Source organism: Emydura macquarii, unplaced genomic scaffold, assembly GCF_026122565.2.
Source record: "Emydura macquarii macquarii isolate MOO-44397 ecotype Brisbane River unplaced genomic scaffold, CSIRO-AGI_Emac_v2 contig_499, whole genome shotgun sequence".
Lineage (NCBI taxonomy): Eukaryota > Metazoa > Chordata > Testudines > Chelidae > Emydura > Emydura macquarii.
In genome coordinates, this window is record NW_027130636.1 from 4,162,339 (window position 1) to 4,176,739 (window position 14,401).

Here is a 14,401-nt window from a genome sequence, read left to right on the forward strand (position 1 = left end):
CCCTCCCATTCACAACTGTCCAGTCCCCTCCTGCCATCCCAGGTCACACAACAGCCTGTGGCAATGATAGCTGTTAATTATGTGGAAAGTCACATGTTTACAATTGTCCTTTAACACAGTTTAGCAGCTGGAAATATGGCAAACCAGGGCTAGCACAAAGAGCCACATGGGCATGTGTGCCTTGTAGGCACCAGTGCAATGTGTTATTTCCCCCTGAGGAAGTATGAAGTCAGCATTAAAGGTCTGTATTACAGTGTGATTGCAAGGAATGTAATGTGTATTGTTACCGCACATGCTGTGTGGGACTTATTTCGCGGAACATGGTCTGCCACTGACGGTGTTGACCATGATATATGGTGGTAAGGCATGTTGAAGAACAATACCTGGATACTTCCTGGCTTTTATTGGTTTGGGTGGATGTGCCTTTTAGTCAACCCTAACTGGGAGTTGCTTGTTTGTTTGTGTGGGGGTTTTTTACAGGAAGTTCTTAGTTTTGGAGAATTTCCTTGGTTTTTTGAAGCTACATGTAGGAATTCAGTAGAAATAACACAGACCTTTCTTCCCCTCAGTAATTATAGGTGGACATTGGAAATTTTCCATGCCAGGAGTCTGCCTCATTCTCTTTTTCTTTTCTTTTTTTAAAGTTTCAGCAAAAATGGGTCCTCTGTTTCCATGAATGAGATTAGGAAAAAATACTTTATCATAAGGAGGCTTTGCAGAGAAGTGAAGTTTCAGCACTGACTGCTACAGAAAAGAAAAGCCACATATGGAAGGAACTCTATATCACACAAGAGCCAAATCGGCACAGAGTGATAGTCAGACTGCTACTCCTCTGTGAGGTTAGCCCCATTACACAGATGGAACACTAGATACTCTAAGAGATGCCCAGGCCACTGTTTACAGGACAGACCGTTGTCCGTTCTGGCTAAAGGTATCCATCTATATCAGTACATAAATACAACACTCCTACCCTAACAGATTAACAGCCAACCCAGCCCACATAACACAAAATGCTAGACAGGCTGTTACAACAATACCCCATCTGCTCAACAATCCCAATGCTCAGGCTCCACAAGCCCCCACTCCATTCCACTCCACTCCAAAATAGTTGGGCGTTGAAGAGTAACCTGAAGGTCACCAGATATTACACAGGGGACTGAGCTTCAAAGTTCGTAGCCTTTCATGGAAAAGGCACTGCCACTGCCCCACTCTGATGAAAATGGCCAATGCCTCCCTCAGAGAGTGAGCTACCAGCTTAGCTGAAGATACAACAGTCTGCCCTACCCTAAAGAAACCAACATCTGACACAGCCAATCTGTCCAACTACTGTTCTTGTCTCTAACCTTCCTCTTAAGGCAAAATCATGGAAAAAGTACTGACAACTGCCCTCTAATACCACATGCTGACTGCTGATAGCTTAAACCACACATAATCTGGTTTCAGACCAGAATGCAGTACAGAAACAGATCCTGTGGCACTAAAATGACCTACTTTTAGCAACTGATTCAAATTTTGAGGTGAGAGGTGACCATTTACTCTAAACTTCTACATGACACAGGCCAGAATTTCACCCAGCAATTCCTTCATCAAGTCCAATAACCTGTGGTTGTATTACAACAGATCTAGAAAGACAGCTAGCTTCAATTTCAATCTCCAGATGATGGAGAATCCACCACATTCCTGGTAATCTGTTCTAATGGATAGTTACACACAATGGTAAATAATTGCACCTTATTTCCAATTTGAGTGTTCCTACCTTCAACTTCCAGTCTTTGGATCTTCTTATCCCTTTGTCTGTGTGAGTCAAGAGCCCTCTAATATCAGAAATCTCTTCCCCGTTTATGTATTCATTGACTATGATTAATTTACCTCTTAACCTTTTCTTCCATCATTTCAGGAGACTGAGCTCCTCCAATCTCTCGGTGTCAAGCAGGTTTTCCAGTCTTTGGGTATGTCTATACTGACGGCGACAAAGTCGCCGCCAGATTGATCTTTCTGGATCGATTGAGCAGTCAGTGTAGACCTGCTCAATCAATCAGGAAGTCGACGCAGTAAATCCACCCCCTCAAGTAGCACAGGGCTGCGTCGATGGGAACTGTGTTCCCATTGGCGCAGTGCAGTGAAGACGGCGCGCAGAAGGGGACCACAGCAATCGATGGGAGTTACGCAAGCTACTCTGCGTAGTTTCCGTAACTCCCATCGACTGCCACCAAATCTCCAGGTAAGAGTAGACCAAGGCCTAGAATCTTTCTTGTAGCTCTTTTTTCAACCCTCTCAAATTCTCCATCATCTTTTCTAAAGTGTGGACACCAGAACTATATGCAGTATTCCAGCAATGGTTTCATTTATGCTATGTGCAGAGGTAATACTACATACCTACTCCTACTCAATATTCTTTGAAAGACTAAGCCAGAAGGGGAAGAAGTTCCTCAGTTTTTTTAGGGCAGCCAAACTTTAGCTGAGTGTCATCACGGGAATGAAGCTCACCTACTCCTTTCTGCACCCCTTACAGGAGTGGCTCTCCTTCAAAGTTCTCCTATTGCTTTAGCGCTCAGCACAGGAAGATGTTCTAGGCAGATTCCCTGCACAATTCTTTTTACATGGTGACGATTTGAGGACATCAAAACATAACATAGACTAAGACTTGGAAAAGCAGCTTGGACTGGAGTTCAGACTTCCATAAGGGTCCCAGTGGCAGAGGTTGAATTACCACAACCCCTTGTTGTAAATGGCCATACTGCATCCTTAAAAAAGCACCTACTTTTGGGGCTGCTCTGATTTGCTGCAGCCTCCCCCCAACCCTTTGCTCCCTCCAGGAAGACTTGCCTCTGCTGGGACCCCGCACCATAGCTTTGCCAGCAGAAGCTGGAGTAACCCACACCAAATCTACCCCACAGTACTGACAGCAAGTATAAAAGGTGCCATACCATCCGTTTTGAAACACAATTGTAGCACGGACCTCTATTACTGACCTGCAGTATTTTCTCCTTCTTCTTACTGGCCATTATTCTGCAAGAAGAACAGAAGTCACTGGAACAACAGTACAGAGCAATTGCTGTTTGCAGTTCAGAGCTGCCTCATAGCGTAATCAATAATCTAGTACAAAGGAGAGAGTCCTTTTTCTACAACTGAAATTCAGCTGCTGTTATAGGGAAAAACTTTTCCATGCCATTCTCTGCCAGAAGGGTTTCACATTATTCAGCAGTGCCCCTTCCCCACCACTAGGTTGTAGTGTTGGCTGACTCCTCTGGAAGGAGGCCAGAAGGGACCATTGTGATCACACAACACGTTTACTTATCTTTTCATTATTCTAACAGGTCTTCATTGAACTCTCTCCAATTTATCAATGTTCTTCTTGAACTGTGGACACCAGAACTGTGCCAAATACCAGTGCCAAAAACAGAGGTAAAATAACCTCTCTACTCCTATTCCAGATTCTCCTGTTTATGAATCCAAGGATTGCATTAGCTGTTTTGGTCACAGTGTCACACTGAGAGCTTATGTTCAGCTGATTATCCACCATGACCCCACAATCTTTCTCAGAGTCACTGCTTCCTAGGAGACTCCCCCATACTGTCAGTTTGGCCTACATTCTTTGTTCCTAGATGTATACATTTACATTTAGCCATATTAAAATACATATTGTTTGCTTGGGCCCAAGTTATGAAGCAATCCATAGATTCATAGATTCTAAGGCCAGAAGTGACCATAGTGCTAATCTAGTCTGGCCTCCTGTATAACACAGGCCAAAGAACTTTCCCAAAATAATTCCTAAAGCAGATCTTTTAGAAAAAACATCCAATCTTGATTTTAAAATTGCCAGTGATTGCGACTCCATCATGACTCTTGGTAAATTGTTCCAGTGGTTAATTACTGTCACTGTTGAAAATGTATGCCTTATTTCCAATCTGAATTTCTCTAGCTTAAATTTCTAGCAATTGCATCGTGTTATAAATCACTCTTTATCAGTGACCTATTCTCTACATTATTTACCACTCCCCCAATTTTTGTGTTGTCTGAAAACTTCATCAGTAATGATTTTATGTTTTCTTCCAGGACATTGATAAAAATGTTAAATAGCATAAGGGCAAGAACTGATCTCAGTAGACCCCATTAGAAATACACCCATTTCATGTTTCTTTGTTCATAATCACATTTTGGTACCTATCAGTTAGCCAGCTTTTAATCCATAGATATGTGCCAAGTTAATTTTATATCACTCTAGTTTTTTAACCAAAATGTTGTGTGGTACCAAGAGAAACGCCTTCTTACAGCAGTCTAAATAGATTACATCAACATATAACCTTTACCAACCAAACCTGTAATCTCATCAAGAAAAGATATCTCAGCCAGACGAAATGGTGGAGTCTGTGTCACACATTTGCACACACAGAGCACTGACATGCTGCTACTCTCCAGAAGTTTCAATATTTGGAGACATGCTGTGTCATATTCAAGAATGCACTAAATCAGCAACTCCAGTCCTCTGGCAAAGAACCCACCTGGTGCCTCCCATATAAATCATGGCCTTATGCAGGTGCAAAGCCAAACAGCCTGCTGACTGCAGAAATGTTTTAGTGCAGTGCTGGTCAGAGGAGTGCTCTATGCACAGGACACCTCCTTATTCGTCAGCCCTGCCCTGTGGGGTCTGACTGCCAGAGTGCTAGGAGATGCATCACTTGGAGCCCCTGCTTAAGCTCAGACGAACACAGCAGCAGTGCTGAATGCCAGCACAAGCGACTCAGTTAAAAATGAAGGCAGCTCAGAAATAAGGCAAAGCCCAAGTGAATGGCACACAGGACTGTGTTTCATGGACTAACCTATCAAAGGCATAAGCACCAATTAAACTAGCTTGGACTGCAATCAGGCAAGGGAGGCGCCATGGGGACAGCCCAGTAATGCACTGGTTGGGGGAGCAGGAGTGAGGGGTCCAGGTGTAGCCACACAAACACAGAGTGGGACTCTCTTCCATCAGTGCTCAGCTGCACCCTATTAGCAAGCAGGCATGCTACCTACCCCCTTCTCTGCCATCCATCTTAGTAGCTGGCAGCCTCCCAATCTGTGCACAGGGGCTGGCTCTCCATCCTCTCTCTCCTTCCTGCAGTAGAGCTGTGGCCCAGCCAGCCAGTGGAGGGGAAGGGTGTCCAGACACCAGTAAATCACCATCTCTAGGAAGCCCACCAGGACATGCCATCGGAAGGCAACAGTGCTCTGACTCTTGCCTCTGAACCTATGCATCATCTAAAGAATGTAGCTCTTTATGCATGGTTCCCCACCTTGGGCTGTCTGGACTTGTTCTCTCCAGAGACCCCTTGTGCCTGCTCCATCCTACCCTGTCTGTCTCACAAGGTGCTGGGGAGGGTGTAGATCAAAATGCCTCTCCAGCAAAGGGAGGAATGAGGGATGGAAGGACATACACTCACAAATGTGCCTCATACACACACATGACTCCCACTACCTGTGCTTCAGTGCCTTTGTGATTCTGGTAGGCCAGGTGCCAGGCCTCACTGACCATTGACAGATGCATAGCTGGAAACCACAGTCCGGCTCAGCTGTGGATTAGCATTGTTAAAGAGCTATTAGATTTGTAAAAACATGTTTAGACTTTATGAAATGCTTGTAGGACATTGCATGCATTAATTTCACTTATAACGTCTGCACCCCATTTTATAAGATAATATTTATTTGTTCTGTAACTGTAACAAAAAACTGTTTGCTCTAAAACTGTAAACATACATAGTCAGGAAAGACGCATTACCAAGTGTGAAATACTAGTTTACCACAAGAGATGTCATCTCCAACAAAAGAAGGACTCCATAGACTCCAGACAAGCCATTGTGGAACATCAGGGACAAAAGACTTAGTTGATTGCTTCCCTCCCACTCCCAAGAAGAGGAGATGTGCACAAACACTCATCCCATCAGCTTGAACTCTGGGGGAAGGGAATAAAAATCCCTGTCAAGAATAAATTATTACCCTATGCTGCTTGGACTTCAGAGAGAAGGCAAGACTTCTAAGCATAAGCAAGGGATCCCCAGCTGTTTATCCTGGGTTAGCACTAAAGGACATATAGAGCTTGCATATTACAGCAGCTTCCATTACTTTTTTGAACCTAAGACTGGTAAACTCATTTGTATGTGTATGTTTACCTGCTTTAACCTTGTAAATAGCTCTCATTTCTTTTTCTTAGTTAATAAATCTTTAGATAGTTAATTAGAGGTTTGGCTACAAGCATTGTCTTTGGAGCTGAGATACAACTGACCTGGGGTAAATGACTGGTGCTTTGGGACTGAGAGCAACCTAAATAGTTTTGTGATTTTTGGTGCAGGGGGACCATCTATCACAAAGACAAGTTTGCAAGATAGACCGGAGTGCCCAAGGGACTGTCTGTGATGCCATGTTAAGGCTGTTATGGTGAACTCCTCAAGCACTATAACAGCCTTAACATGGAGTCACTGACAGTCCCCTTGGGTACTCTGATCTACCTTGCCACCTGGACAAGCTTGCCTTTTGTAACAGAAGGTCCCTTACACCAAAATCACAACAATATTCAGGTTACTCCCAATCCCAAAGGACCAGTCACTTACCCCAGGTCAATTGCATCTTAGATCCTACACCAAAGACAACAATTGTAGCCAATCCTATAATAAATTAACCAAAGATTTATTAACTAAGAAAAAGAAACAAGAGAGTTATTTACAAGGTTAAAGCAAGTAAACATATACACACAAATGAGTTAGAGTCTTAAGTTTCAAAAGGAAATAGAAGCTACTGTAATATGCAAGCTCTAAATATCCTCCAGGGATAACCCAGGCTAAGCAGCTGGGGATCACTTACTTATGCTTAGAAATCTTGCACACCCAAAGTCCAAGCAGTATAGGGCTTGTCTTCACGTACAGTGCTACAGCGGCGTAGCTGCCCCAATGCAGCTTTAGTGAAGACGCTCCTACACCGATGGGAGAGCTTCACCCATTGGTGTAGTTTATACACCACCCTGAGAGGCGGTAGCTATGTTGATGGAAGAAGCTCTCCCATCAACATAGCGCTGTCTATGGGTGTGTGTGTGTGTGCATGTGTGTGTGTGTGGTGTTAGGTCAGTATAACTATGCTGCTCAGGGGTGTGGATTTTTCACACCCCTTAGTGACAAAGTTATACCAATATAGGTGTGCAGTGTAGACCAGGTCTTTAAGATCCAGTTTCTTCCTGTCAGGGATTTTTATTCCCTTCCCCCAGAGATTAAGCTGATGGGACAAGTCCACATGATAGAAACCAAGGTTAAAAATAAAAATCCGACATCTTTTACACAAAATTCATTAACTAACCATTAACATGGAACAGCATTTTTTGCATCATTAAACTGTTTTATATTTTCATCCATCACAAACAACATTACCGTTCCCCATATCCTTCTCTGTAAAGCATAGTTTCTCAAACTGTGGTACGCATACCCCTGGGGGTACACGAGACACAGGCAGGGGGTATGCGGTGAAAAACCCAATAAAGGGAGGCAGGCGGCAGCCGCCGACTTCTGGGGGAGACGGGCAGCAGCCACCAGCTTTCTCTTTGGTCTCACCTCCTAGCTGGGAGGTAGACAGCAGCCACCTGCGTCCCAGGGAGCCAGGCAGCAGCCGCCCGTGTTACACCCAGTCCCAGCTCCCAGGTGGGAGCCCGGCAGCAGCCTCCTGCGAGCTGGGCTCGCAGCTGGGTGTATACCACCTATGTCCTGGCTCTGAGCCGAGAGACAGCCTCCCGTGCCCTGGCTTGAAGATGGGCAGCAGCTGCCTGCCGCCTGCCCACATCCCCGGGTCCCAGCCTGCGTGGAAACCTCCTCCATCCCAGCTCAGAGCAAGTGGCAGTTGCCCACCTCCCGGGCTGGCAGCTAGGTGGCAGGCACCCGCAACTTGCCCAGGTGCCAGCTCCCCTCCCCGGCTCAAAGCCCAGTGCTCAGAAAGCCAGGCAGAGAGCCCAGCAGCTTGCCCCGTCCTAGAGGCTCTATCTGCAGGCTTACTTGTCAATTTCACTGCTCTAGCTGCTCTAGCTGAGCAGTGAAATTGACAACTATGACAGCCCCAGATTTGACCAATATAAAAATCTCAAGAGGGCCCACAGGGTGTGATTTGCCCCAGGCCCACACTCCCTAGGGATGGCCATGGGGAGCACTGCTATCCACTCTGGTGGGCCACTAGTGCCTACTCAGACCTCACAAGTTCTCGCCTGTGTGAAGAAACACCAGTGACCCCGCCATCAGGCCATAGCGATTGGCTAGCGTTGACCTTTGCTCCTCTATGGAGGAAGGGGAAGAGAAAGGAGGAGAGAAACAGCAGGGGATTTTGTGATCCGCCACAGCCACACAGCATTGCAGAACTCAGAACTCTCCTGTTGTATGAGAAATACAGTCGTCCAGCAGTAAAAGGGAAAAAGATTGTATTTCTCAGAATGGAAAATTGAGTGTTGGGGTACTTATTAAAATTTTCAGAAATTGGGGGGTACTTGCTACTTAAAAGATTGAGAAACACTGCTGTAAAGCACAAGGAAGTGCTGAAAGAAATATTATTTAAATAAGAGAGGCAGCATTTATTTTACATTATATAATTCATACTTCATTAAATGCGCAAACTAAACAGGAAATGGTTACCCATCAACAAAGATCTCATGCTAATAATTGAATAACCAGCAATAATATTAGACATTTTGATACAATTTATGCCACTTCATCCTCAGTTTGCAAAACTATGCCATATTTTTCTATGGGCACTAAATGAAATTTGCATGTTACTTTTCTATAATGTGTATAATGAAAATCATTTACCCAAAGCTCAACACTGGGAGTTTTGGAATACATTTAAAAATTTTAAAAGCCAGTATCACACCTGACACTTGCATTCTTATCAGCAGTCTCAGTGAAGACCAAGGAAAGAATGGGCTTGTACACTGATCTAGACTCTTGCCTTCACTGAAAAAGACAGAGTGTGAATGAAGTTCATGCTGTCCTTGTTAAATGGATAGAGTGTTGACACCTTTCTGAAGCAGTAAATTCATTTTACAAAATCAAGTGAATTTGAATGGAGAGGAAAAGAATGTCATAACTATTTTATAAATTTTATGTCAATTAGAATGACAGTTTATACTACTGAAAAAATATTTGCTTGTTGAAAAAAGTAATGGATAGATGTATTGTAGCATTGGGCATGGAATAAGAACATAATTAAATTGCTAAAAAATCTAAAAGTAGATGATTTCCCTTGGGATGAATTTTTAAATTTCCAATTTTAAGTTAAATGTCTCCTTGATACTCTCGTCATGTTTGTTAAATTAGCAAAAACGTACCAAGAACTGGATTTGAATTAAATATTTCAAAATACATGAAGATAAATGAAATAAATATATTTCATGATCAAAAATGAAAAGGCTCAGATTTCATATATAAACAGTGCCATTTTCTGGTAGCCCAGATGCAAAGCTAGCATTAAAAATCCCCAACAACTCATTTGCATAAATTTGGAAATAGTCAGGGTCTTTATAAAGAAATTAGCCAATCATTGTTCCATGTTAATAATTACTAAGCATTTCAAAATTAGTAAAAAAAATTATCTTATATGAAGTAAGGGCTTGATCTGCTCCATTCAAGTCACTGGGAGTTTTTCCATTGACTTGAATGGGGCTGTCACAAGACCCAAATCAATTTCTTCTTACAAGAAAGAAACAGCCATCTGAATAAGTACAGTTTACAGAATACATGCAGAACTATTTGCATTATTCAAAACAAAAAGTAAATCTTAAAAATAATCCTATAGGTTTATATATTTTGATTTTTAATTAAAAACGCCACTAAAAAGAAATTGACTTAAATTTCCAAATTATTTTTTTTTAGTTTGCATGGCTGAGTATTCAAGTTCTGAGGGAACTCTGAAGAAAAAACTGAACTTCAAACAATCATGTCTGAATCCTCTATTCAAAGCTATTGGGGGAGGAAGCAAAAAGTCTATTGTATCCAAACAGCTCTCACTAATTATTTCAAGTTCCCCTTTTCCCCCTACAATTTTAAGCATATAGTTAATTTCTGGAGATGTAAAACTGTACGTGAAAGCGCACTGGATTAAATTAGTTAGTATACTAGTCCATTATTTACATTATTAAAGATGGCTTTAGCCAACCAAAACAGAAATAATTGTTTAAACCAGGGGTGTCAAACTCCGTGATGGTGACGGGCCAAATTCGCATACACTTCCCTTCCTAGGAGCCAGGGAAAACTCTCTGCTGAAAAATTCTGACCATTTTCCCCTTTTCGGCAACGGAATTTCGCAGTGGGCCCTAGCTACATTGGTTTAAACTATTTTGATTGTTGATATTAAATGCCAGTATTTATCCTGTAAATCCAATACTACAGAGACATAAAACTACAAAGGGGACTTCTAAAAACAAACTACACCAACAAGAAAGAAACTGAATTAACCCAAACTGTACCAGTAATATAAGAGATGTCAAGAAGGACAGAATTTAACAATAACAATAATTTCCTTAGCAGTTAATTCAAGAGTAAAATATTATATCAATTATTTATGTAACTGTGAGGGCTGAGTACAGGATCTTCACTTGTGACACAGAAATGCCCATACATTGGTGGACTGGCACACTTACTGTGCTTTGCTCTAGCCAAAAGTGATTTAATACTGATGCCACCTACTTCCTGAAAAATGATAGTTACTAAAAAGAGTCAATTGTATGTACTTCTCATGTTTTATTTCTACTGCACACTGACAACTCCTGACTTATTTTAAGTATTTTCATAATATGCAGAAGCACTTCAAAGCACAATAGCTGAGCCTTCTGTGCTGTAGAGCCAGATCTGGAAGAAGAAAATCTAGATGAGAGAAGGGTCAGTTGGCAGAAAGAGACAATATTAAAATCAGAAGAATCTCTGGATGAAAGCTGCGGAGCAAGTGGTGAACAGAGATCTCATGTATACTAACAATTATTTAAATTACTATATTTTTTTAATTTAAAAGAAGGGAAGAGTGATGTTACCCACCGAGAATGGCAGCCTACTCTGTACTCAGGAAAGGCAGCAACAAATTCTGCTTCTATCAGCTACTCAAATTTGCACCCCAACACACCACAAAGTTGCCTAGTGGAAGTCTAATGATCATACCTACTAAGAGAAAAATAATCATTTCATCGAAAGAAATGAGAAGTTCACCATGCCAGGAGGAACTGCCTCAGCCCAGCAAAGGAGACAATCTGGCATCTGGTACATAAACTCCACTGAGCAGAGAGGGATTAAAGGTCTAACCTGCAGACAGAGCATCCTCAACACCTGCCATACATGTTAAGCATGGAAGATATTTAGAGACTAATCAGCAGAGGGAGGATCTCTCTCTTCTAAACTTGGAAAAAAGAACTGGATCTAAAGGCCATGAGAACTACAGGGAAAGAAGAAGCAACAAGGCTATCCTGCCAAGCAGAAAACTTCCTTTTCCAGTTCAGAGAAAACTGGATTTACAAAGCCTGACGGCTGCAGCTGACCAGTAGGATGCAAGGGTTTTCCTAGGGAAGAGAAGTTTCATTGTGCAGACCATTTAACCCTGCAGCCATATCCATCTTTTCAGTTCCTCCTGAAGCCTTTCGGGTTGATGCTGAGCTACCATACTCTATCTAAACCGAATAAGGTGGAAAAGGGAAAAAAAAGTATGTAAGCCACCAAGGCTGATACTAATGAACTTTTGTTAGAATTTCAAACACTAAGAACAGATACATACACCTAATTACTGACTATAAAGAAAAGCAGCTGATCAAGAAGAAAGGGTAAGCATATCTGAAGCTGGAGCAAACTCTGACATGGTGCTGAACCTGTAGACTTGGGTGAAGCAGCAAGTGCAAAGACTCGGTAACCATATTCAATAATGAGGCAGACCACAAAGCATTCCAGGAAATGTATAAAAAAGGAAATCCTATTCTACTAATGCCAAAGGCCTTTTAGGAATTATTTTGCAGAAGTGGTGATAGATATGGTGCATGGAGACCTTTTTCCTTCTCCTAGAGCTGGCAACTGCCCAAGGGACATAATTGTAATATTATACTATTTCCAACAGAAAGAAGTAATTATGAGAAAAGCCAAGGAAGATAAGCCCTCCAAGGCCACAGAATCAAAATATTTCAAGATCTCTCAGCCATAGTGTTAAGGGAGAAATGGAGCAAAGATTGAAGAATTATGAGAAAACTAAATTATATATAAATAGGGTTTCTTTTTCAAAACTCTCTTCAATAAAGACTACATAATGAGATCTAATGGAACAGTAGAAAATGATGGATCTTGGGACTTGTAACGAGGAGCAGAGAAGAAGACAACCAGAGGACTCTAAAGAAAAACAAAGGAGGTGGGAGGGGGCAAGCAACTAAACCCACACACAAGCAAATTCTCAAGTTTAAAAAAGGAGCAAGAGCCCCATCAAAAACAGACAGAAATCAAGATGAACACAACTCTGATACACAAAACTGAGTGTATTTGCAGCCCTAAACACCACAAGATGGAAAAAAGGGCATGCAGCTGCCAATAAAGAACTGTGTTTCACTGAATTTTAAAAAATTAATCTTTTCAAAATTGAGAGTAATAGGACATCAAAGAATACTCCAAATTACAAAGGGTTAAGAAGCAATAAAGTTAAAAGACTTGCACCAAAAAAAAATAAAGAAGGGGGAAAAAGTGTTAAACACAGGCAATTTATTATAGTTAGATTACATTTTCAGGTCATATAAGACATGCAAACAAAATATTAATGTGTTGATTAAAAAGCAAATGTAGTGAACTAAAAGACAGCAAATTGTAATTAAATTGGAAAAAGCAGGGTAAAAGGGGCCTGGCCAAGGATAAAAATAGTCTGAACTGCACTAAGGCATAGGGAAACCCTGAAGGATACTGTGAAATACTATATGTCTGGTCCACTGAACACAGTTTATTCCTTTAATGAGTGGGGTTTGGGTACCCATAGTAGATTAAGTGCCTCTTATGACCTTCCATAGATAAGCAGTCGGACTAATCTTTGGGACAAATCAAGAAAATATGATTTAGAGCTGCATGGGGTTGTGATAACAGAAGGTCTAAATCAGTTTGTAAATATACCAAAATAGTCATATAAATAATAGCGTTTCAAGGCAGTTGCATTGAGACAACAAAAGAGTGGTTTTTTCATGACCAAAATTCACTTAATTGCTGTGGAGTCACTGGGATGTAAAGGAGCTAAGTTTGTATGAAATGACATCTTATACCACCCCTGTGATTTTGCTCTTGCTGTAAGCTGATTAAAGAATCCTAGCCATCAGACACTTTTAGTGATCAAAGGCAATTAACTGATTTTTGTTTCTAGACATATAATTTGTTCAAGTTGGACCCACTGTTTTTCCAAGTGCACCCAGTCAGCTAGAGGAGAAATACGGAAAGCTTGATAACAGAACTGTCATTCCTCTTCGTGCAACTGGTCTGGACAGTGCATTTGCTTTTACCCTTTATTCCTAAACTATACAGTCATAGGATCCAATTAAAAGATGTGGAAAGCCAGCTGGAGGGAACAGAGGCCAGGGACTATAAAGGAAGAGAACACGATGATGCCTGAGTGCTAGAGAAAGAAAGGAAAACAGCCACTGAGCCAATTTGTAAAAGACAGGTTCTAATCCAACAATGTCTATCTAGATCGGGGTGGGGAACGTCCAGCCCGCGAGCCGTATACAGCCCGCAAAATCATTTGGTCTAGCCCTGGTGGGAATTCGGCGGCGGCGCGGTTTCACGGCGGCAGCGGGGTTCCGTGGGGGGGGGGGGCAGTGCCCGCCGCCGAAACCCTGCCGCCGTTTGCCCCTTTTCGGCAGCAGGGGGACTTCGGCGGGCACTGCCTCCGCCCCCCACGGAACCCCACCACCGCCGTGAAACCGTGCCGCAGCCGAATTCCCCCCCACCGCCGAATTCTCCCCCGCCGCCAGGGCCACCATCAGGCCCTTGACAGAAAAAAGGTTCCCCACCCCAATCTAGATATTGAAAATATGCCCCTGCTATGGTTTCTGAAACACAATGCACTTGGTTCTCAAAATCTTTGATTCTAAAGACCCAAGAAGAAGACAGTCAGCAGTGATCAAGATACAGTATGAAGACCACTAGAATAATTATGAAAGTTATCAATTCCTCATCAGAACTTTCTCAGATGTGTTCAGTAACATCTGCAAAGCCAGTGAAATGGAGGTGAAGAGAGTAGACATGCAAACACAGAAAACAGAGTGATATTCTCATTGTTAAACTTCCAGTACTTTCCTAGAGATATAGTAAACAAAGGGCAGGTGCCTCAATTTTGTGTTTCACACATCTCTGCCACTAAGCCGCTAGCACCTCCCCTTTCATTCCTCTCATATATACATAGA

At 42.2% G+C, this 14,401-nt stretch overlaps 1 protein-coding gene across 1 annotated transcript in view; it reads right to left on the reverse strand.

Annotated features, from left to right (window-relative positions):
- Positions 1–14,401, reverse strand: part of NME9 (NME/NM23 family member 9) — a 44,658-nt gene that overhangs the window by 16,423 nt on the left and 13,834 nt on the right. Inside the window, exon 2 of the mRNA XM_067538631.1 lies at positions 2,973–3,009. Coding sequence (XP_067394732.1) covers positions 2,973–3,005 — 33 coding nt within the window. The 5' untranslated portion in view covers positions 3,006–3,009. The remainder of the gene's footprint in view (positions 1–2,972; positions 3,010–14,401) is intronic.